General features: G+C 40.4%; 2 protein-coding genes and 4 non-coding genes across 7 annotated transcripts; 5 read left to right on the forward strand and 1 right to left on the reverse strand.

The window, feature by feature from the left end:
• Positions 1-2908: 2908 nt before the first annotated feature.
• Positions 2909-15122, reverse strand: zbtb48 (zinc finger and BTB domain containing 48). 2 transcript variants are annotated; one of them, XM_084720358.1, is made up of 11 exons: positions 14825-15122; positions 12363-13095; positions 10728-11035; positions 10552-10657; positions 9540-9632; positions 9339-9425; positions 8217-8371; positions 7502-7638; positions 6549-6713; positions 6340-6428; positions 2909-3745 (listed from the first exon to the last, which is right to left on the reverse strand). In XM_084720358.1, the coding sequence occupies exons 2-11, from the start codon at positions 13071-13073 to the stop codon at positions 3317-3319; spliced, it is 2280 nt and encodes a 759-aa protein (XP_084576484.1). In that variant the 5' UTR covers positions 13074-13095; positions 14825-15122; the 3' UTR covers positions 2909-3316. The 2 variants fall into 2 exon arrangements, with proteins under 2 accessions (XP_084576484.1, XP_084576485.1); XM_084720359.1 differs by having other exon boundaries at positions 12363-13098.
• Positions 4065-4137, forward strand: trnar-ccu (transfer RNA arginine (anticodon CCU)). The gene has a single exon. It is a non-coding gene; the product is annotated as a tRNA-Arg (tRNA).
• trnar-ccu (transfer RNA arginine (anticodon CCU)) lies at positions 5080-5152 on the forward strand. Its single transcript has one exon. It is a non-coding gene; the product is annotated as a tRNA-Arg (tRNA).
• Positions 5865-5937, forward strand: trnar-ccu (transfer RNA arginine (anticodon CCU)). The gene has a single exon. It is a non-coding gene; the product is annotated as a tRNA-Arg (tRNA).
• On the forward strand, positions 8600-8672 carry trnar-ccu (transfer RNA arginine (anticodon CCU)). The gene has a single exon. It is a non-coding gene; the product is annotated as a tRNA-Arg (tRNA).
• Positions 15123-15252: 130 nt separating the features above from the next.
• nol9 (nucleolar protein 9) lies at positions 15253-24247 on the forward strand. The gene is made up of 13 exons (XM_084720360.1): positions 15253-15404; positions 16635-17161; positions 17266-17476; positions 17609-17736; positions 18824-18959; positions 19800-19896; positions 20092-20189; positions 20631-20798; positions 20901-21153; positions 21244-21358; positions 21782-21956; positions 22198-22331; positions 23739-24247. Exons 2-13 carry the CDS (start codon positions 16691-16693, stop codon positions 23853-23855), a joined length of 2103 nt encoding a protein of 700 aa, XP_084576486.1. The 5' UTR covers positions 15253-15404; positions 16635-16690; the 3' UTR covers positions 23856-24247.
• The last annotated feature ends 663 nt before the right edge of the window (positions 24248-24910 follow it).

The raw sequence follows: 24910 nt of genomic DNA on the forward strand, positions 1-24910 counted from the left end.
TTTATGGTAACATTAATGCATCCTTGTTTTCTTAGTTTTCGTACAAGTTTGTGATGTTGAATCAGTTTTGTAAATACAGTATATTAACCTTATGTACTGTGTTTGTATAATGTTTACAGTGTGGTAACCAAAAATGAAACTGTAGGCAGGTCTGACAGTTTATTTTGCAGAGTCACATTTGATGAGCTGTTAGCAGGTTGCTGATATATTTCTTACAAACAATGGACAGTAGTTGCAGCTGAGTGTGAAAAGGCAAATGCATGAAGTCTTTTTTTATATATAAATAGCAAGAGTATGCTAATGCATTCACTTATAAAGCTGAATATTTTAACATGAAATCATTAACCTGTGTAGTGTCTCAATTCCATTCCATAGTTGTTCTGTCTGTAAACAGTGTGCACTTGTCGCAGTCTATATGCACTGAGGGCACGTTTTTCTTCCACATAAAATACTTATGAAGCCAATTTTAAAACAAAAGAACACTTTGCACATCTTTGTATTTGATGAGACAGATGTGTAGGAGAGACAAGTGGACCAAAAAGTTGTAAGTAAACTCCAACGCAAGAGTCTAACCTGCAATATTACATTTATTTATAATGTTTCAGATACAGTTACTGTTGTAGTGCATACTTGCTGTGTGTTGCATATTGTAATGTGTCAAATGGTTAATTATGTCTTTCTGTTGCAGTCTCTTGGAGAATGTGATTGGTTGCAGCCTTATAGACTGTTTGCCTGATGGTCTAGTACTGAAACAACACAAACATAATACTGCAGGTCAGACGAAGTGCGGGAGTTTGCTTGTAACTTTTTGAAGTCAATTTTAAACATATTTTCATCCATGTTAGTGGCTAAGCAGTCATTTCTTCACTGCCTTTGCAGAAGTATTGCTGTGCTTCAATCCATCAGTCTGTCAAATGGAATGAAATCAGTTGCGTACACGTTCCAAACAGAACCCACCCACTGCACAGTGCTTCTAGTGGTCAAAAATACTACAGTGTACCTTTAAACCACGCAGAAAAAATTAAGCATATCTGTACCAGTAAAAGTGCTACAGTCAGTGTCCCTACTTTGTCTCTCTGCAGATTTGGGAGCATCCACTCTGAAGCAAAAGTTGGACATTTTGGGAAATATTCTTATTTGCTTTCTTGCCACAAGATAATGCCGGTCTGTTAATATAAAGCGACAGCCAGCAGATGATTAGCTTAGTTTAGTATAATAACTGGAAATGGGCCTGGCTCTGTCCAAATGTGACAATATCTGCCCTAAATGTTTTTTCCCCAAAATGCCTAACTATTCCTTTAATACCTTCAGTTACAAAACTGAACAACACTGAAGATAATTTATTACTGATTTTCAGCTGCAGTAGGCACATTGATGAAAAGAGGCTCATTAAAACAAGCCAAAAAAATATTATCTCACATTCAAGCAGCCGTCACAAGCATGCAGCTCACTTCTGTTGTTAACAAATAAAAGCATGAGGATTGCTCTCTGCTCTTCTCTTGCATGTCTAGAAACTCAACAGTAGATCATCTGGGCTACGTCCACACTAATATCTTTTCATTTTAAAGCCATTCATATTATCACATCTGAAAATTCATATTTCAGGTATAATGGAAATGTGCATGCCAGTGCAAACAGGAAGCAAATAGTCTGCTCTGTGGTTGGCTGTTTAGTTGCAGAAAACACTACGAATGAAGAACAGCAATGGTGAAAAGTAAGACCAGATATGTCTTTGCTTGGGTGGACAGTGAGGTGAAACTGTGTCCTAAAGCAACTCGTACACTTAAAGGTCACCAAGGCCTGTAAAAGACCTTTTTCATGGCAGCCATATTGATATGAAATAGTCGGGTAAACAGGCACTACAGTCATTAATGTAGCCAAGACTTTCCTGTTTGACCTGAATGGAACAGAACCTCAGTTAGTATCAAGTAATAGCTGTAGCTGTTACTGTAGTATTTAATGTCAAAATGGCTGTTGTGAGAAAAGTCTTAATTATTCCATGCTGAATGAACCACTGTGGCCAAGGACTGGCTAGGATCAGCCCCGCCAAAACGTACCAAAACGTTTTTCCTAAACGGAAACATTGCTGTCTTGAGCGCCCTCTTGTGTAACAAGGCCACTGCACGGTCTTTTTAATAAGCTGGTGTTTATATACATGTCACTGCTGATTGGATAAAACCTCTTAAGACACCCACCAAATGTTAGAAAATGTCCCTAAAAGCTCACCGTTGTGTGCATGTCGTTCAATCTGGCAAACACAGGAAAATGGTGCACACCATTTTCAGATTTAATGTGCCTGTCAGCGCTGCCACCATTTTGGACCAGTCAAGACTGGCCTGTAAACACACAGGCTACAGGTAATCAGGGGAGATGTGTTTTTTTCTGGATAGAAAGCACTACAACATTTCTCAACCGATTTTGTTGAGTTGTTTTTATATTCAAAGGTTTTACACCTGAAAGGTTTGAGTTTCGGCCTTTTCACACCTGTTTGTTAGAACCAAGGTTGGATTTTTGGTACATCCTGTTAGTTTTTATGTTTTCACACTAGAAACCAACCGAACTTGGACCAAAGATCGGCTGTTTGGTCTGGAACATGGTCTGAGGGAGGTTTCACACTTGTAATTTTGGTTCAGATGAAACTGAAAAGTCTCAAAGTCCAGACCAAAGAATGAAGGTGTGAAAAGGTAAATTAGACCAGAAAAACTTCTTCCTGTAGATCACAGACCCCTGAATATACACTCTGAAATTCAGTTCAGAAATGTAAATGTTGTAGTGCGTCTTACCCATAAAAATTTTTGTTTAGATGTATTTGTTCACAGGTCTTGACCGGTCCAGTACAGCGGCAATGTTAACATCTCGCGACAACATGTCGAAGCGCTCACTGCGGCGTCTACGTATATTTGGAAAAGTCACCTGGTAGGGGCGTGAGGAATCATGAAAGGACCCGTTGTGACTGATAACACCAAATCAGTGAGCAAACGTGGGTGTTTTTGTCATCGTTTCTTGAAGACTCCTTTCTGCTTTTGCCTTTCTCTCAAACTCAAACGGGGTCAGCAGTGATTCTAAAAGTTTTGAGGATTTGAAAAAAGCTGGAGTCGTGTGGACGCCAGGCATAAACGTAGCAATAGTTATGCGTTTATTAGTGTGGATGTAGCCTCGGTTGCAGTTTCTTTATCTTCGAATCTGCAAGGCAAAATGATTCAGGATGTGCCTCGTCATCCCTTAAGTCACTTAAGATTTCATGTCATTTATGAAGTGGTCTTCACAGTGGCCTGAACTCTGAGTGTGTTGCACACAGTCTCTGGTCTTTCAGTCCTTAGGTTTTACCCTCTGACATATTCTGAACGATTCCCTCCATATCCATTGAGGACTCGTACGCCTCAGTGACCAGCTGTGTTTGCTGCAACACTTCTGGCACAGAGAAACTCTCCGCTGCCCCGACGTGTCCCAGGTTCTGGTTGGACACCACCTCCTCCATCACCGCGTCTCCCGACTCGATCACCACCCTCACTATGCAGCTAGAACTGAGGCCTGCCGCCGAGTCCGGTCCTGGGTTCGTGGACTCCTGGATGTCGGCGGTCTCTGGGACATAACCTGTCTCGTCTGCCATCAGCGAGGCGTCCACTGCTTCATTCTCGACTGCGCTACCGTCCACATCCTGCACGATCACGTTCCTGAGTTTTCTCTGCCTGGGGTTGTAGTTCTCAGTGCGTTTGTGGATTTGAATGTGTCGTCGCAGGTGTGCCTGGAAGAAAGAACACAGAGATGTGAGGAGTGGATGAGTGCAATGAGCTAAAGGGGTATACATTTTGATTAGCTGATCGACTATTTTGATCAATAAACATTTCCTAGTTCCAGCTCTTCACATATGAGGATTTAAGAGGCGTTTTTCCTCTTTTTATAATGTTGTACTGACCAGTCAGCTAGTCTGTTGTATTCGACACAATGAACTTAACTAAAAACATTCAGACACGTTCCCTGATTTTACTTCACACAAAGGCTGTCCGCAGAACAGTGATTTCAAAGGATTACGTTGTGAATACCACTGCACACAGGCCACAGCAGCCTCAGTGGCCTAATGGATAAGGCACTGGCCTCCTAAGCCAGGGATTGTGGGTTCGAGTCCCATCTGAGGTGGGGAGCAGAGTGGCACAGCGGAAGCGTGCTGGGCCCATAACCCAGAGGTCGATGGATCGAAACCATCCTCTGCTAACTCAGCAGTTTTACAAAGAAACTGGACTTCTGAAGGCTCAGGGCTACATTTGCAGCTACTGGAATAACACCCCCACATATCCAGCTGAACTGTCAGTGGTCCCGTTGCATTGTGGGTAATGTAGCTGTCCAACTATGTAAAGGAGTGTGATGTCATACACTGGCAGAGTGCTCATTTAATATCATTCAGATCACATCAAAGTAATTTTTTAGATTAGGCTACGAACTACAGTTCAGTGTAGATCTCAGGCTACATCCTGCACCATAAGATATGTGGACAACAGAGACAAACAGTTCTCAAGAACAAAAAAATATCAGAGCAGGAACCATATGGACTTACTACTATGAGCAAAGAGAAGCCCAGTCACTTTTTTATCAGATCTTTATCACACAGTGGTGTTCTCTATAACAGATCCAGTTAGTCATTTAAGTCGATAAGTTGGTCACCAGAAAATAAGCCAGCAACTATTGTGATAATCAGTTAAATCAATAAGACTGTGGGCCTCCCCTCTGACAAAGCTTCCAACAGAGGCTACCTTTACTGGCTGCTGGATTGACACCAGATAGGTGAGTCTCTTTGTAAGTTCATGTGAAAGTTAATGTTAGCATCAGCTATCTAGTGTGAGCTTGACTGATCAAATTGGCGTTCGCTGAATTTAACTGAATATCTTTGGGTTTTCTACCGTTGGCCACACAAGACAAGACATCTGAAGACGCCACCTTGAGAAACTAAAGCTGCTAACAACATCACACAGGCACCGAACACATTCAGACATGTTCCCTGATTTTACTTCACACAAAGGCTGTCTGTAGAACAGTGATTTCAAAGGATTACATTGTGAATACCACTGCACACAGGCCACAGCAGCCTCAGTGGCCTAATGGATAAGGCACTGGCCTCCTAAGCCAGGGATTGTGGGTTCGAGTCCCATCTGAGGTGGGGAGCAGAGTGGCGCAGCGGAAGCGTGCTGGGCCCATAACCCAGAGGTCGATGGATCGAAACCATCCTCTGCTAACTCAGCAGTTTTACAAAGAAACTGGACATCTGAAGGCTCAGGGCTACATTAGCTGCTACTGGAATAACACCCCCACATATCCAGCTGAACTGTCAGTGGTCCCGTTGCATTGTGGGTAATGTAGTTGATCACCAGAAAAATAAGGTGAGTGAATAGGATAGGAATAGGTGAGTCACTTTGTAAGTTCATGTGAAAGTTAATGTTAGCACCTGGGGACAGTTAGCATCGGCTATCTAATGTGAGCTTGACTGATTAAATTGGTGTTTGCTGAATATTTTGAAAAGATAAGAGTGCTTGCAATGCTTGTTTGCACAGAGTGCTGCTTCAACATGGTTGTAAAATAATTTAATCTTCTCTGGCCTGCATGGAGGAATAACTGATCTTTCATTAGCTTTTACTTGCAGGATTTTTCTCTTCGGTGACAGTTAACTGAATATCTTTGGGTTTTGGACTGTTGGCCACACAAGACAAGACATCTGAAGACGCCACCTTGAGAAACTAAAGCTGCTAACAACATCACACAGGCACCGAACACATTCAGACACGTTCCCTGATTTTACTTCACACAAAGGCTGTCCGTAGAACAGTGATTTCAAAGGATTACGTTGTGAATACCACTGCACACAGGCCACAGCAGCCTCAGTGGCCTAATGGATAAGACACTGGCCTCCTAAGCCAGGGATTGTGGGTTCGAGTCCCATCTGAGGTGGAGAGCAGAGTGGCGCAGCGGAAGCGTGCTGGGCCCATAACCCAGAGGTCGATGGATCGAAACCATCCTCTGCTAACTCAGCAGTTTTACAGAGCAGCTAAAATGTGAGTGAAGCAGCCCCTACTAGCATTACACCCTGGTCTCCATCTGAAAAACTGGGTAATGTGCCAGAGTTTGGCAATGAAGGAAAAACTGTAGAATGAAAAAGATATCTCAGTGTTGCTGCACTGATTTCAAGCTGTCTTTTGATGGGTGCGACAATGCTAAAGGAGTGTAATGCTAAAGGAGTGTAATGCTAAATCAAACTTTTGCTTTTAGAAACTCTTGTTGTGCTCTAACAAGTGGGTCTGACCGGTGTTCATCCTCTGCAAAGCTGGCAATTTTAAGATACAATGATCCTACCTGTCGAGTGAACTTGTAGCCGCAGTCGATACACTCAAACTTCCTCATGCCTTTATGGCGCCGCAGATGAACACGAAGTTGCTCCCTCGCTGGTGAAAAACCACATGAAGGATCGCATTAGCGAGTCTTTTTCTTCATCAGGACACAAACATGATGCATTCATTGTAATCTGGGCCTATATATTGAATAATCAGCATAGCATTTCTTACCTTTGAAGGTTTTGCCACATATGTGACAACAGTGGGGACGACCCTCCTCGTGCTTGCTGGCCTTGTGGCGGACGAGGGCGCCTTTCTCCGTGAAGCGCTGCTCACAGACATCACAGCTGAAAGGACGCTCGCCAGTGTGTGTCCGGTTGTGTTTATCTAGACTGGCTGAGATTAAAGAGACAGTGATTAATACAATAAATTACATATTCTTGAGTAAATGTGGTGAGATGACATCACTGACAGAGGATAAAGTCAGTGTTCAAGAACATATCTCTAACTGCTCAAAGTGTTTAATTAATCTATTAATTAATGTAACTATTGATATAATACAGTATTTTTAGTCTCACATCGTGAGCTTTGGTAATGTCAAAAAATATATTGATTGCAACACACAAAAAAAGTTAAAATGAATGTTTTTTGTCCTCTTACTATTTGTCTTATAAGATGATCATGCTCTAAGTGATGGAACTACAATTTCCATAACACCTGTGGGGATCTAAACAGGAAATATAATGTTGCAGTGGCTATGGCCCCTTTAAGAGTGTGCCGAATTTGCTATTAGCAGCTCCTTTTGCAAACTTTTCAAGGATGAACATACGACTGTCAGTGGATAACTGAAGAAAACTTAAAAATGTGATGATTCTCAGGGAAGTTCTGGAATTGTAGGACGAGCCTCTTTTCCTTAGATTTTTAAGCAGATTTATGGATTTTTATTCATAGTGTACATGTATATCATGTTTGTTTATTCTGATTTGACTCAGTTATAGGAAGAGTGAGGTTTTTGACTCAAACTGCAGCATCTGAGTTAAGTACTGCAACTGCCTCCATGAGCCACTGCTGCAGTTCAGTTGACGGATGACTTCCTTGGTAACTTAGTTAGCGACTGTTTGAAAACCTCTGATCTAATATATAGAGAGAAAGATGTTAGCAGACCAAGAAGGATAAGCAGTTACCTTGTGTCCTGAAGGTTTTCCCGCAGAGATGACACTGGTATGGTCTCTCACCACTGTGTATACGCAGGTGCATGTTTAGGTTGTTCTTCTGGGAGAACGCATGGCCACATAAGTTACATACAAATGGGCGCTCATTTCTGTAACGCGGGAAAAGAAAAGACTCAAACAATCTGCACTAATGCTCACACTTCCCTCTTCCCCTCCCCCTTTAAAGGGGTGTACAAAAACATGAAAATGAATTCTGTAGTAAGTCTGTATCTATCTAAGAAAAACTGAATAAAATGGCAAATTTTAAAGTTTAGATTATTAATTAAAATATAAATTAAAGAAAAAATTGAAAGGATGAGGGCACAGTCAAGACTCTGTTCACTCTCTGCTAAACATCCTCATCCTGCATTGAAAACTATGCAGTTAAAAACACACAGAGCTAACAGAACAATGACCAAACGTCAGAGAGAAGAATCAAATATTCCTAAAATTATCAGTAATACTCATCTCTCAAAGGCTCTGATTGATCAATGCCTAATTTTTTACTTTGATTAGCTAGTAGGCTACTTGTTGTGTCCACAGATGTGAATACAGGTGTGCCTTGAGATTTTGTCTCGTCCTTTGCTGTGCCTTGGGCAGAAAACATTTAAAATGAGCCCCTTTAGCAGAAAAGCCTGGGAACCACTGCTCTGTTCTGATCAAACCAGTTCTACAACAGTCCCGCTACCTGTGAATGGCTTTGATGTGCATCTGCAGGCCGTTTCGACTGGAGGCTCGATGGCCGCACTCCTCGCACACGAACGGCTTCTCGCCACGATGTTTGGCTGCTTCGTGCACACGCAGCTCAGTCCGAGTTAGGAAGGTTTTAGGACACTGGGGACACTAAAAAGTAAAAAAAAAAAAAACAGAATCAAAACTACAAGCTCATATCTTCAAAAGTGACATTTTATAGACCAAAGAACATAATCACACGGACACTAAACACATTCAGGCACATTCCCTGGTTTTACTGCACATAAAGGCGACCATCCCTGTCCATAGAACAATGACTCACAAAGGATCACTGAATGAATGCTCGCTCCACACAGTGGTTCTTCAGTAACCACAGCAGCCTCAGTGGCCTAATGGATAAGGCACTGGCCTCCTAAGCCAGGGATTGTGGGTTCGAGTCCCATCTGAGGTGGGGAGCAGAGTGGCGCAGCGGAAGCGTGCTGGGCCCATAACCCAGAGGTCGATGGATCAAAACCATCCTCTGCTAACTCAGCAGTTTTACAAGGAAACTGAACATCCGTAGGCTCAGGGATACATTAGCTGCTACTGGGATAGCACACGTACAAATTGGGAAATGTAAGCGACAGGGAAGAAGAATGTGTGCAACACAATCTCTGGTTCTGCTGCATTGATTCTGATCCTTTTCTTAGTTGATGGATCAAAACCAACCTCTGCTGTGACAGCAATTTTACAAGGAAGCTGAATATCTAATCGATCCAACAAGACATTTGGGAAAGTCTTTCTTTGTTGTTTAATGGACCAAACAATTAGTTTTTCATACTGATACAAGCAAAATATTGCTCTCTCCAAAGTTACCAGACTTCTTAAGGAGAAACTAATTTTACCTCACAAAACATGGGAGTTGCTGGTCAACTGTTGCCTCAATCGGTTGGTTCTTTTGTGTTATTGTGTAACTTCAGTGTTATAAAAGGATAGTTCTGATTTACCAAAGTCACACAATGACACAAAGAAACTAAGCAATCGTAAAACCCCGCTTCAAATATTATGAACTATCCCTTTAAAGGGGATTCAAAAGTTCTGGACATCACCACTAATAGCATGAGTGAAGAAAACTTACTGCGTGTGGTTTGGGATGACCGTGGACCTTCATCATGTGAAGTGTCAAGTTCTTCTTGTGCATAAACTGTTCAGGACACGTTGAACACTGAAAGAAAAATATGGCAATGTCAATGAAGATATTTTTAATAACTAATGATAGATTTGATGTAAGTTCTTGCTCTGTGTGCTATGATCTGTGTCTACTAGGTGTAGGCTGTACCTTGTGAGGCATATCTCCTGTGTGGGAGACGATGTGCAATCGTAGCTCTTCTTTTCCATTAAATGTCGACGAGCATGTCATGCAGGTGTACGTCTGAAATATTAACAGAGAAATAAAGAAATAAAGATCCTGTTCAGACCTTGTATTAACAAGGCAGCTACGATGCATTGAGATCTGATCGCTCAGACCACATTCGGAGGTGGTCTTGGCTGCATGTGACCGCACACATTCACACAGAAACGCACAAAGCAAGTCCTGGGCCATATTAAAGGACCGCCTACTCAACTTGACGTCCTGTAACTCTCACTTACTGCTTACTACTTCACTGTATCACAATGGGCTCTCTTACCTGTCAAGATAACCAGCGGTTATTTGTGAACACACCAACATCCCCAGACTCCCTTAAAAAAACATGCAATTTTGAGAGTTGCTGCATGAAGAGAAACTTTACAGCCTTTGTGAAACACTGTCTACAGCAAATTCTTACTTGTTTGGGCCTTCTTGAAAATTCGGCAAACGTTATACATTAAATTATTTATTTATTTCCGCAAAAATGTGTCCGTTGGGCATTTTGTAAATGTGTTTATTTGGGGAAGTGAAACAGCTATGGTGAATTCTTAAGTCTGTTAAGTTGTTTCTTTCCACTTTTACTACATTAATTCCTGTCTTCCTTATCTCTGTTGTGAAACATCAGATTTCCAAACAGTGCAGGTTAAACATGAGGCTCATGTAGGCTGATAGAGAAGTTTGTGATCACTGAACAAAAAAAAAAGTTGGATACTCATATTGAATGGCCAAACAGACAATAATCACCTGACAAAACAGCCCTAATACTTGTTTGCATATGAAGCAGAGATCCAATTACAACTGGTCACTTGAGATGCAGCTTAAGATTCACTGTAATGCAAAGTCGATCACATGTTTACATGAGCTGTCCACTTGTGATTGGATCATCCAGGATGCATGTGAATACCAGGTGTAAACAGCCTCGAACATGTGGTTCCTCACTCACCTGTACTCTGGCACAGTCTCTGATCTCATGTATCAGAAGATTCTCCTTCCTGAAGTACCTCTTTCCACATTTAAGGCAACCAAAGGGCCTCTCCCCTGTGTGCCGCCTATGAAAAAGACACATCAGTCAATATTCTTTCAGGAGAATTTTGAAGGAAGAACACTTAAGACATATACCTGTTGTGGACTTTGAGGTAGTATTTGCTCTTGAAGGATTTGTCACAGATGGGACACTGCACAGAGTCCTTCTTGGGGTCTTCTTCTGCAGCCTCACCATTCTCATTTTTGTCCATCTTACACTGTGCCTTGCGCTTCCGTGCTGTTGACGTGGACGGGGACGATGAACTGAGCTCTGCAACGGGTATGTACTCCTCATCTGTGTCCTCAGGGATCCCCTCAAAATCTCCCACATCATCTTCATCTTCCACTTCCCCGATCATCCGGCTAACACCGTTGTCATTTACATCAATCTGCAACTCAGTTACCTGAAAACAGCACAAGACACATGCAATAATAACCACAATCCTCATCTTCACAGAAATTGTTTGGATTAGTTGATACGGGGCTGTATGAGGTACACATCCATACTGCATACTTGCCAACCTTGAGACCTAAAAACAGAGAGGATCTTGGGTATCCTCCCTAATTTTGAGGTCAGCCCTGCCCCTAAAAAACTGTGACTTTCACAGACTTTGTTTCCTGCATTTCTGTGACTTTTAAAGAATGACTATAGCAAAATAATAAGTACACATTTTTTTGCAAACAGATTCCTGCAGGTGACTTATAAAATACAGGAGAATTAGGACCCTGGGAAGAAGCCGGGAGCGTGCAATAAAAAGTAGGAAAATCTGGAGGGTTAGCAAATATGCCGCAATAAGTGCATTATCTACAGTAGACGGCGGTCAACATATCAGCTCCAACACCGTTATATATAGTCAAATATCGCTCTCTCCCACTAAAACAGACTCCTTTGGAAAATGACTAATTTTACCCCATTATTTTTCTTAGTGTTACTGTGTGACTGAAGCGTTGGTTCGGATTCACCAAAGCGGCACAATAACACAAACAAACTAGCAGATCGAGGCAGCTGCCCAGCAGCTCCTGTGTTCTTGCACGTTCTTGCAACGGAATTTCTGACAGCAAGGTAAATTTGTAAAAATATTCACACACCCTGAAACTGATTTTTTTAGATGGCTTTTTTTTAAAGGACATGTAAAGGTGTGTCGGATTTACTGGCATTTAGCAGTGAGCTTGGAGAGTGCAAACACCTCGTCTTACTCTCCCCTTCCAAGTGAGTAGAAAAACTACACTGGGCATGAAACTCAAAAATATATCTAGAGCCAGAGCTTGGTTTGTCCGTTCTGGGCGACTGTAGAAACATGGCGATGCAACACCTCAGTGGAAGAGGCCCGTCCCTCTGTAGATATAAACGGCTCATTCTAATGTAAAAAAAAAAAAAAAAGCAAAATGATTCTAATTTTCAGGTGATAATACACTAATGGAAGCATACTTATAAATACTTTATTCAATTTCTGCCATATTCTGCCAGTAAATGTCCATAAATCTTACACACTGAACCTTCAAGTGACTAAAATACATTATTCCGCTGACCCTGTCCACAGCAGCACCATGCTTAGCTTTCCACATCAGAACTCCTGCTGCTTCCCCAAACTGAAGGTGTGTTGACCGTCATCTATAACACTGTACAAAATACACTGACTATGGAAAAGTACCTCACACCTTTTAAAATCACCATCATCATTATATAGACAGTTAAATGCAGCACTAACGCCCAGTGTTGATGTATTCTACCTCAGTTTCAGTAGTTGGCTGATGTTGGTTTTGGTTGTCCATGACAACATCCCCACTCTCTCTCTCCGTGGGAATAAGTGGAGCCCTCTTGGCTGATTTATCTAAATCAGTGGTGGAGTTCTCATCAGTCACAAGTCGCCTGGGGCCTTTCACTACACGACCAGAGCGGGTGGTGGTGGTGGTGGTGGTGGTATTGGTGGACATGCTAAGGCTGGCTGTGGCAGGATCAACACTGGACTCGTGTTTTGTGATTGTAACCAAGCTCTCTTCTTTGACTGAACAGGAGGTTGCTGTATCTGATGTGGACTTTCTCGGTCTGCCTCTTTTACGCTTGAAAGGCGCAGGATCCTCAGAGGTTTCCTTGAACTGCTGACAGAGCGCCAGTGCCTCTGGTACACACAGACTGGCCGCTGCATGCTGCACCATGTCCAGGTTGTCAGGATCCAGCTTCAGCTCTCCGGTGTAGACGAAGTTCAGGAGCAGCTCTAGGCCGTCGTTGGGACACTCCTGGAGGCAGAACTCCATGCACGGTGCGGTGGGCATGCTGGGCTGTTGGAACAGTTCACTGAAGCAGGCGAGGACGTTGCGGTGGGCCAGGTAGACCACACCACCTCCCACATTCAGCACTGCATCACAAAACCTCCCCACTGCCCTCTGCTGGTTCAGGGAGGACAGGATACGCTGGGCATGGTTGCTCTCTGCTGCAGGCATCCCAACGGTTCACTGTAAACTTCTGCTGCATCAACACAGAGACATTATACTGTATGTAAATAAAGTGGCTTATTACATTACCCACATAACAACCCTCCCATGCACCGCTGCACTATCTGTAACCTTGAACACACAGTTTACAGGAACAGTTTGATCATTTATGTAGACTAGAGCTGCAACTAACACTTAAAAAAAATAATTCATTCATTTGACAATCATTCTCTCTTAATGGAATATTTTGTTTTGGTTCTTAGACTACCAGAAAAACATGACACATTATAATTACCCAGAATGTTTCCTTCCTTGTTTTATCTGATCATCTGTTTAATACTGAAAGATGTTCTGTTCATGGCTGGAACAATTAGTCAATTAATTCATTAGTCTTTTGACAGCTAAATGACTAACTATTTTGATAATAGAAAAATAATAATTTTTAAATTTATTATCGTATTAAACCAAATATTTTTGGGATTTGCATTTACGAGACTTTTAAAGACATCACTTTGGACTTTGAGAAACTAGGATGGATGTTTTTTATTATGTTCTGACATTTTTTGGACCAAACGAATAAATCAATTATTCTAGAAAATCATTAATCTAAGATGTTCAAATGTTAGAAACTGTTCTTGAAATTATAATAACATTAGCTGCAGACTAACTTTCTGTTCATAATCCAATTACATAAATTCTTAAATAAATATATATATTTGAACATTTTTCACCTAGTTGCCTGTAAATAATAGATGTATGTTTTGTGTGCTTATTTCTGCTGGCTTATATATCTGTTGTATGTGTACCCTCCTACAGCTGACACAATGAGTCAATTAATCTATTAGTCAATCAACAAAAATTGATTGACACCTATTTTGATCACATAATTGTTGTAGGGATTTGCAGCTTTTGTTTGTCTTATGTGATAGAGAGCTGGGTTTTGAACTGATGGTCAGGTATCTAAAAAAAAAAAGATATTTATGTTCAACCTTTTGTCATAACATGAAGGTTATAAGACATTTATAGGACATTTTTCATATTGTGAATATGATTATATCCATACATAGCTAAATAAATGAAACACACAATTAATAGGAAACAGTACAGTACAAAAATGTAGATTTATCAGGACATTTAAGTAAATAACTAATAACTAACTATTATAATCCAGAAGAAAGACAAAAAAAAATGAAAAACTATTTTAACTATCTTAAAAAACGATCAAAACACAAACAATTTGAGTATGCCACATAGATTGTCATAAGCCTGTCTTATCATTTTCTTATATTTTAAGCCCAAGACGATTAATTAAAAAAAATAAATAAATAATAATAATAATAATAATAATAATAAGGTTAAATAACTGTTAGTTACAATCTTACTGTACATTTATGTAGGTAAGCACATCGAAAGCAGAACAGTCACATAACATAGAGTTAATCTTAAATTGTACAATTTGAAACATAGCATAGCATAGAAAATTTTAACATTTTGAATTGAATATTTGGGATTACTAAAAAAATAGCTGACCTAGTCACATTTTTGACGATAACAGCAACTGCATTAAATATGATCATTATTAAAATAAAAGTCTAGGGAGTCTTCTATTTGTATTGCTATTTTCCTGAAACGATCATATTTCTACTACTGTTGAGACTGCTTGTCCCAAAATTATTGCACACCCCTAGCTACCGCCGCACCTCGACGTTTATTTCCTAGCACATATTTTAAGACGCTCCCTTAGCACGATAGGTACGCACCCGACAGCTGGATTTTCACGTTCACATCTGCAGTATCGATGAGAGCTGATTTATAACTCTTACTCGTTGAGAGGCGGCAGCCGCTTCGGGTGTACTGTAAATAGATTAAAAACGTAGCAACATACACCTTCTTTTCGTTTCTTGTAGGCCCCTAAAAACTGCAAAAGGAAGAGGATGTGACGCTGTTTACGCGACTGAACTCCGGGATAGATGATTGTTGTCCATTAAAAAAACACCAACTTTCACTACAGTAACAATAAAATACTTACATACAAAATAATTATATGTAGCTACATTGCTTTTTGTTAATATTTATGGCTCTGTGAATGCAATATGTACGCGTAATAGGTTTGCATAATAACGTTGTCTTAAATAATAAAACTCCGGGTAAACTCATAGTCGACCATCTAGAAGCGGCTTCTGTTTGTGGCTCACACATGTAAGCTAGCCTGCTAGCACTGTTGTAGTAACAGTTGGCCAGCTCCCTGCAGTCACTTTAGCCATTTATACATGTTATCCATTCAGTAATATCATTAAGGTACATCTCTTCAGTTCTGTATTGTTTTTTCAGAAGCGGGGGGTAAGTTTTTTCCATATGAATGCAACAACGCTAGCTAGCAGTTAGCTGTTAGCGTCAGTGCTTGTAAGGCTGTGATAGGTGACGTTAAGTTAGCGCTGCTAACTTCACGCCAAGTTTAAAATTCACGTTGCATTGTTGTCTGACAGCTGGGTCCTTTATGTATTTCTATGTATACATTTATTTGTTACTCAACCTCACATTAGGATAAACTAACGTGTAAGAAACGTGTGTTAGCTAGTTCGTTGTTAGCTTAGCGTTGTACTGCTATCTAATTATCTTGTAATATTAAGCTAGCCGTGTCTAAAATGTTTTGTAAATAAGCATTGTTATCGCTTAATCAGTTATTTGTAATTTGTGGCCATTCTTTGTTCGCGGAGCTAACGTCGTAGTGACACCTGTCCTTTCAGATGCTAATTGTTTTGCATCTCTTTTTATTTATATTTTCTCCATTAAATATATCCTTTTTTGCTAATGTTTTATAATCCGAGTTCTTAAAATATGTCGGTAATTAATTGGCAGTAAATCATCATTTTTCATACATTAACTACAAAATACCATGATAACTTTTAATTCTCACGAACATCTGCACATTGCACATGTAAACACAGTGAATAGTATTCCTGTCTTAACCAAGCTTATGTATGTTTTCATATTTTTATTTTTTCAATACATTTCCCATGAGCTGCTACTTTTTACTTTGTGCTGCTTTGTCCCCCATACTATAGATGATTGATAGCAAATGTTTTAAATTCAATACATAATACGGGTACTTTCTGTGAGCATTTTGCTGATACTGATTCCTATAATGTTAATAATGTATATGGAGTTTTTCTAAATGGTGACTTAATGAATAATGATTTGAAAATGGTTTTTGATGAACAAAAACATAGGAAAATCACATGATACATACTGGTCATTAATAACAAATTTATTACAAAAGCACATATTAGTACAAATGAAGAACAAAGTGTTTGTGCTAATAGGTATAGAAAGTGTATTTTCTAGAAATACTATAAAAAAAAGATTATAATAAAGTAAATAATTGCCTTGTTTTTGTTCAGCTTCCTGTATCGTACATTACATTCTTAAGTTTATTTAATTCTCTACATTTGAATTTAAAGAAATCTTTTAGTCTGTGTTTGAGTATTTTCCATAGTATCATATCAGATTTAGTTGGAATATCTACTTGTCTTATGTTGTGAATTTCCTGTTTTATTTCTCTCTTTGCAGGCTCCCCCCTTTGTTTTTCATCTGCACCCACATGAGTAATTGCTAATTGCAGAATCATGAAGGTGAACAAACCCACACAGGTCAAGGGCCATGCTAAATCTCAGAAGTGGAAAGATGTGAGGGGCAAACGGTGCAGACCTCCCATCAGCTCCTCAGAGCTCAACTCCACTCCTGTCATGGCCAGGGTGATCAAAGAGCACCAGGTAACTGTGAAGAAAAAAAACACTGTCAAGAGGCTGAAGAAGAAGGCAAAAGCTGTCTATGACTCCAAGAAAAACACTCTTCAGTCTGGATTCAAGAAATCTCACATCCAGGCTAATGGAAGTTCAGTGTTTACAATGGACAACGAGTCAGATGACTCACAGGAATGGAAGGAGTATTCCCAGTCTGTCCTCGGGAACGGCATGGAGACCTCAGGTAACACGGAAGATGTAAGGCCAGGTAGACTGGAGGGCCAGTCTCTCCACCTCTGTGCAGAGAGAGATGATCGACAAAACCATGCAGTGCTTGTCATGCAGAAGGATCAGGTATGCTCTGGGATATTTTGTTAAAGATCTGACAACAATTAAGTCATATTTTTTATCTGATTTAGTCCATTTTTATGACTGAGTGTTGCACGACTCTCCTGCAGACCCTGTGTTTCCGTGGGAAGTGCTTTTTGACCTGTCTGTATGGTCGGGTAGAAGTGATGGGGTTCACCATTGAAGGAGGCCAGCAGTCATATCCACTCTTCTCCCCAGCCTCACACTGCCCGCTGACCATCAGAGCGATGGAAAGCTCTGATCACACTAGAGACAACAGAACGGAGGCTGCATCCATCCTCCGAAAGTATCTGCCATCAGGTAAACGCATGAGCAGCTCCTCTGCTACATTACAAGAGGGTGTTATAATGCTTGTATTTTCTTCTTTGCATCTACAAGGTCATTTGAGGTTGTATTATTGCATGGATATTTTTCTGTCCTTCTGTTTTTTAGCATCACGAAAGTTGCTAAAAAGGGTCATGCCAAACTCATCCATCATCCTACTGGAGCCCATGGAGACTCCTCTGACACGGTTTCTGTCAAGTTTCACAGATCTCAGTGAATTGTTCAGCCCTCTAATGGTAAGCTGACTTATATTTGTACATTCAATATCAACTCTTTGTTTTTTTTGTTTTTTTTCAACCTGGGTGCTATTTTTTGTTTTTACATATTTAGGGGTCTAAATAACTAATAGGTAGAGTGGATCACCTCAGCTGGCAGGAGTAAAATGGGCTGCAATGGTTGCAGCTTTTGTGTCTTTGAGTGTGTTACAAATCTTGGTGCTTTCCCACTCTCTCCCTCTTTCCTGACCTACTGTTATCTGTCCTGTCCATTAAAGGCATAAATAAATAAGGTCCAATCATTTAATAATTAATATGATACCAAATGGACCTTGTTTTCTCATTTTATGTGTTACTGGTTATGTTAGACAATAATTCATGAAGCACTAACAATTCAAACAAACAGAAGAAGAAACCCGTAAGGCTCTTGTTGAAGCGGCTGCTCCTGCCCGCCTGTCCTTACTGAACAAGTGGCTCCATCAAGCAAAACAATATTAAATGGTGCTCAGTTACTGCCATTTCTAGACTAACAAAGCAAACCAAACAAAATGTTGAGAAGTGGTACACAGAACATGCATTATTAATTAATCATGAACATCCTTAGCTGAAACCAAATTCAAGTACATCCATTTAAAAGTTGTTTTTGCCACTGACAGGCTCAGATTGTTATTCTGAGTGTCTGACAGCATTATAGAAAGGATGCCAACATGCCTTTAACCAGAAACAGCTGATTTATATCAACGTGTTCAAAGCCACTGGACTCCACTGACAAAAACAGCAATTTTACATCACAAAACATGGGAGTTGCTGATCTGTGTGAGTTTGTTTTTTAACGTGTAAAAACACCAAAGTGGAGACTTTGCAGGCTAACACAATCTACCGGACCAAAACTTTTTGTACCCATTTGTCCTTTAGACCCTAAAATATGTAAAAAGTGAAGTGAAGTTACTATCAGTAGTCACCTAATCACAGGAATTAAACTGCACTGAATTTGGATTTTATCTAGAGTCAGAAGATGAAGAGAACATTAGCAGAATTCAGTTGTAGCTATTGAAAGATCGGTGTTACGCATGTCTAACAGAAGCTTTTCCTCTCTGCTTGTTTGTAGAGTGAACTCATGTCAGCTGTTCTTGACACTCCACTCAATGGTTTGGGAATGATTCCTCTGGTCAGCACCATCAAGGGCCTGAATATGTCAAAGAGCTACACTGATGCTCTTAACACGGTGGTCAGTGCCTGCAGAGGTCAGTTCCTTTTCAATATACATATGGGCGGTTTTACATGTTGGTCTCATGTTTGCAAAAAGGATTATGTACAGGGAGAAATTAAACACGCCTGAGTAGTTAGCAGTTAAATGGAGGTCCTAATTTAGCATTTTGTTACTTTATTTGTTAACTGCTGACATAATAATAGGCAGATGAATTTGGTATTTAATATTGTCAAATGCTAAAATTAACTTGGACCCCATAGTGTACTGGTTAAGAGGCCGACCAAAAATCACTATCTCATAAAGGCATGAAGTTCCATCCCAAATAAAAAGAAATCGATGGTAAAACTTTAAAAGGAGACTCACTGTTAATCGTCGGGGTCAGTGTCCCTGGCTCTCAAGATGGTCCTTGATAAAGGGCTTAATGGCAAAATAAATTAAAAATCAGCACTGATGTAGCTGATAGAACAGAGGAACACTCTTCTTCCTTCATATCATTTAACTTTTTATCTCGTCACTGTTTCACCAGCAGTGTCTCGGCCTCCTTTTGTGCACCAGGTGTCAAACATTGTGTAAGCACAATGTTTCCTGGGGTCCTGTCATGTCCACATAAGTCCTTAACAAACAGTTAAGTAACAGACACCTGTCAATTAGGGCTGCAACTAACAGTTATTTACGTAGTTGACTTATTGGTCAATTATTTTCTCTCTTAGTTGGCAGTTAATTTAATTATTGACTAATAGTTGCAGCTCTAATGTCAATGCCATTTCTTAAACAGCAGGATGAAGTCAGCAGTTTTATGTATTTCATGGCTGATAATGATTGTACAGTCACTCACATTTGACGGTGAATGATTGGACACATCTTTCATTTGCAGGGGACATGGATGGTTGTGCAGTTATCTTCGTATGTGGTACCAAGAATGTTGGCAAGTCAACATTTATCCGCACCCTCATCAACACCTTACTAAATCAGTAGGTGTTCCTCTACACATGTTTAATATATAATGATATTTTTCGATTTATATGCTAGATTTTTATTCATGTGGAATCCTTTTTAATATGATCTAGTGTTGAAGTTATTAAGTTACATGCAGGATGATTGTCTGTTGGTAGGAAACTAAATGTGTATATTTGTTTGTGTGTGTGTGTGTGTGTTTGTGTCTGTAGCACAACTAGTGTAGATTATTTGGAAGGCGACCTCGGTCAAACAGAGTTCACTCCTGCTGGCTGCCTGTCTATGTTGACTGTCAGAGAGCCACTTCTAGGTATGTTTTCATCCTCTAACCTGTTATATACCTTATTATTTTATCTTCAGTAATTTTTTACCCTCATTCTAAAGGTTTCTTTTTCATTTCATTTCATTTTTCATTTTTAAAAAATGCTATTTTAAACATATGTGTTTCACAACCAACATTTAGTTGGTATTAAAAAATATAATGTTAAGGGAATAGTTAAATATTTGGGGAAATATGATCATTCTCTTTCAGTGCAGTCCACCTTCTAGCACTTATAAAGCCCATTAATTAAAATGTTATTTATTTATTTTATTATTATTATTATTAATTTTCCTTTAAGCAAATAAGTATATTTCTCAAAATGTTGATCCATTCCTTAAACATATATCTCATTCTTTTTTTCATGTGTTATTCCTGTACTAATGCTGTAAGATCAAATTAGTAGACTTATTATGTTGAGTTATTTTTCAGGTCCTCCTTTCACACATCAGTGCACACCAGAGCACATGATCTACTACGGTCAGTCGTCATGCGACTCAGACTTGGACCGCTACCTGGAATCCCTTAAGTCCTTGTGGCGTAGACGCTCCCAGAGCAGAGAGACTCCCATCATAATCAACACCATGGGCTGGGTCAAAGGTCAGCTCGGGCTCCCCTCCGTGCACTGAAGGAATATGAATAACTGTAAATAAACTCACTGTAAACAGTGTCTGAACATGTGCTTGTACTGGCCGTCCACAGGGTTTGGATTCCAGCTGCTAGTGGACATGATCCGCTTCTTCCCGGTCTCGCATGTCGTCCAGCTCTGTCACGGTGGCACCACCCAGTGTCCTGCCCTCACTCCGGAGTTTCTAAGGACTGCACACGGCTTCCAGACGCACGCGCCCGCCCAGACGGCTCTGGACGAGTTTACAGAGAGCCACAGCCCCCCCAGAAGTTACACTCACCTTATTGTTCAATCAGAGTTTCAAGGAGTGGGGCGCCAAGGAACAACGTAAGTACACCACTACCAGCCTCTGATTATGTTAACGTCTAAAAACTTAATTTTGACGATCGTTGCCTGTGTGTGCTTTGTATTTGACAGGAAACACCAGCGCACCAATGAGCACAGAGAGCTGTCACTGCTGGGTTATCTGAGTCAGCTGCAGTCTCCTGACCCTGGACCAGTTAGACCTCTGCACAGCCTCACCCCATACCAGGTACATCAGAATCATGATGCTGTGCTCGTATTCTCATTTGTCATAATTACCTCGGAAAACCTTGGCCCAAATTTTAACTTGTGTGAATTACGCAAGATAGTCCAGAGACCTTGTTGTGAGCATTTTCAAGTAGGATCTATTTTCCTTCTTCTGAACTGCACCTGTCAACCGTATCACCACGCTGGCTAGCTCGGCCAAGGAGGACATCATTAATATTTACATCCAGCGCTGTCACAAGTCTCTCATCCATGAGCAGATGCTTGCTTCTTTCTGCATGTTGATATGGTTGGTGGGAGGAGATTGATAGAAAGACAATAGTTCCAGCATGTAGCACCAAGTAAAATTGTTATTTTTACTTTCTTTTTGTATCAATTAAATGACTGAGAAATATAAGTACCTAACCGTTGTCCATCTGGATTGTAGGTTCCCCACACAGCCGTGGCTTTAGGTGTTCTCCATTGCGAGGTGGCGCCCAGTCACATGTTTTATGCTGCCAATGCCAGTCTGGTGGGACTCTGCTGCCTGGGAGAGAAAGTAACAAGCAGAGGTGGTCCAGTCCTGCTATCACAGGCACCCATCTGCCCGTGTGTGGGCCTCGGTACGTATCCTACCTGACCCTTTTATAAATGGTCAAATTAACATGTTGTTTGATCCTTAAACTCTTTGTTAACTTTGGCCTTACTTCCTCATTGTTTTGGGACCCACAGACAATGTTAAATATGTTTAAAGAGGGTTTGGGGCTCCAGGAACCCCAAACAGAACATTGAAGTAAAAGTGATTGCTCTTGATGGTCAAATTGAATTGCCACAGTTTAGTGTTTATATGTAAATGTCTTCCAGGTGTGCTTCGAGGTGTCGACATGGCACGAGGTCTGTACTTCCTGCTGACGCCTGTAGATCCCTCCATCCTTCGTAAGGTCAACTGTCTCCTCTTGGGGGCGACATCGCTGCCTTCCTGCATCCTCACAGCACAGGTCAGAAGACAGTTCAGTTCTTAATACACAAGTGGTTCTCAAACCTTTTGAAATATTTTTTCAGCCAAGTACCCCATCACAGCACAAACACTTTTTGCTAAGAAATTCCCTATATGAAGAGGTACAAGACAATACTGTGCCATCAGTGACTCATTTAGGGACTCCCTAAAAACTTTGTTTTGCAGGATGTAGCAGTGCATGCTTCAGTAAAATCACAGGCGAGTTCTGAGACTGTCTCAGCCCACGCTTTGAGTGCACGAAAAAAGGTTTGACAGCTAGTTTTATTTCCAAAGTTTGGTAAATTAGTCAAACTATATTGAATATTAGACACATACAATATTAGATCAGTTTTTAAGCTGATAAGATACTGCACAGATATCAGAATACAGACCCCTCATCTTAGTATATCTTTGTTGCTGGACATGATTTAGTCTGCCTCGTCAGTATATTTTAACACTGTTTAGTCCAGCATGTACTGGTGAGTAAACCCAAGTAAACTCAGTTAATCCACTTCTTTGAAATGAGTTTAGTCACCTATTTTCAAATCAACACAATCAATCAATAAAGGGCTGTGTTGTATTCCTGTTATCTGACACTACAGCCCTGATTTAGTTATGTTTTCCAATGTAAGGCTTTGATAGTCAGATTAGGCCAAGAAACAACTTTTTATGTTAAAGTTTTGCTATTTTATCCAAAAAGCGACTAGATGATCCAAAACGAGCCGACAAGAGCGAGCATCAGGCACACAACACTGTGTGACACACGACGCAAGGCTCCGTCCCGTGATGAAATAGTGCATTATTAGGGACTCCTGTCGGATTTATTAAACAGCTTTATTAAACGTCTATTTTCGCTTTCTTTCAACTTCTTTGTCTGTTTTTTCAGCTGTTTTGCTGCTTTGTTTTAACCAAGAATCTTTCATGTTGATTTTCAAATTCAATATCGATGGCTTCCTGGATTGCGTCTGTCGGTGTCTTAGGTCTATCTACACTCTCAAGATAACTACAGAATTCACCTAAATGATAAACTCTACTTGTTAAGGTTTAGAAAAGTCCAGGAGTGTGTTGTACAGTAAAGTGGGTGAGTTGTGTTGTAAAACTGCAGCTGGTCACTTCTCTTTCTTCTGCGAGGTTTTGTAGCAGTTAGCGATTGCATTGAAGATAGGAATATTGAATGTAAAATGTGGTACAATCTAGCTTCCATTTCAGTTTTTTAAACTTATTAACATTAAAAAAAAAAAAAAACATACCTTCTGCAGTACTCCAAAGCACCCCTAGGGGTACTTGTACACCGTTTGAGAAACTTTGTAACATTGTTTTCCTTGCTGTTGCGTAAAAAGTGATATATAAACATCTGTCCATAGCTTACTTTTGCCATGCCTCACAGTACCTTTTGTGTCTGTTTCAGTCTGGGTTTGAAGGAGAGATACCTTACGTCACTTCAGACTACAGTTTTGATCTCACCGGTGCAGGGAAGCTGCGAGTCTTCAAGGGCCTGGCGAGACCCGGCCAAATAGGGATGTAAAGACTATTTTCTGTGCAGCGTCGGTTTTGTTGCCCTTTACTCTTCTTGACTGGCGTCCTGTGCCAAACCAGTCAGTACTGGCCTTTGAATGTACAGAACTGAGGTTGAGTCTGACTCAGTCTGACTGAGCAACCAGAATCACAGTCTCATCAGGAGGAGAAGGGCTGCCTTCATCTTACTGGACTGAAACCCTGGGTGTTCAGCAACCTCCTACTGTACATACACTTGGTGGCGCTGTGAAGGAGTTTCTGCTTTCTGTCACATGGACAACAATATCACAGTTTGTAGTTAAAGCTCTTGTTTGGTGTCTCTTCTTTATAGGTGGCATTCCAAAGCTGCAAATGAATACAGAAACCTGCCAGATATTAAAAGAAAACCAACTTTTGCTCAGACTTTGTGCTTTTCTTGCTTTAAAGTACTTTTAAGACCAGTGTTTATTTGTTTCAGTCATTTACAGTAGTTATACACCCGTGTAGATTTCAGCCAGGCAAGGCCATTTAACCAGTATATCACGTTGTGCAGTGTAGTCCCTGATTCAGACAGGAGTTTGTTCAGTTGTAACAGTTTTATTATTGGATAAAATACCAACTGCCATGACGTTTTATTAATGTTGTTTGTTCTTAGAAGCCAACATTTAAGTAAAGAAGGGTTAAGGAGCGATTTTTCACGTCACATTCTCTGTGAATCTGATGGATATACAAAAGAAAGATGCAAATTTTGTCAGTATTGTGTTTTTATGCCAGTTAAAGGGACATTTCACCTCAAAAATCTTAATATCTTTCCTCTGGCCTCTAGCGCTTTTAATGTATCTAGAGAGTTTTGGCGATATCAGCCATATGGATGTCTGCCTTCACTCAAATATAATGGAACCAGATGGCACTCAGATTGCGGTACCAAAAAAGTACATTTGAACAACTCAGTGGCAATGTCTGTCTCTAGAAATCATGACCCAGTTATTCAAGATAATCCACAGACCTTGTTGTGAGTAGTTTTGTGTAGGAACTGCTTTCTTTTAAGGTGGAATTTACTACTTTCTTGCTACTAGAAAGAAAGTA

This window comes from Lutjanus erythropterus, chromosome 6 (genome assembly GCF_056507025.1).
Source record: "Lutjanus erythropterus isolate fLutEry1 chromosome 6, fLutEry1.hap2, whole genome shotgun sequence".
Lineage (NCBI taxonomy): Eukaryota > Metazoa > Chordata > Actinopteri > Lutjaniformes > Lutjanidae > Lutjanus > Lutjanus erythropterus.

Excerpts from the sequence above, each read along its gene's own strand:
- zbtb48 (XM_084720358.1), bottom strand. The coding sequence starts at position 13,073 with ATGCCTGCAGCAGAGAGCAACCATGCCCAGCGTATCCTGTCCTCCCTG. Across the intron at positions 6,714-7,501 it reads GAAAACCTTCAGGACACAAG|CCAGTCTAGATAAACACAAC; the intron begins GTAACTGCTTAT and ends CTTTAATCTCAG. Across the intron at positions 6,429-6,548 it reads ATGTGGCAAAACCTTCAAAG|CGAGGGAGCAACTTCGTGTT; the intron begins GTAAGAAATGCT and ends GTTTTTCACCAG.
- nol9 (XM_084720360.1), top strand. The coding sequence starts at position 16,691 with ATGAAGGTGAACAAACCCACACAGGTCAAGGGCCATGCTAAATCTCAG. Across the intron at positions 19,897-20,091 it reads ATCAACACCTTACTAAATCA|CACAACTAGTGTAGATTATT; the intron begins GTAGGTGTTCCT and ends TTGTGTCTGTAG. Across the intron at positions 21,154-21,243 it reads GTGGGGCGCCAAGGAACAAC|GAAACACCAGCGCACCAATG; the intron begins GTAAGTACACCA and ends TGTATTTGACAG.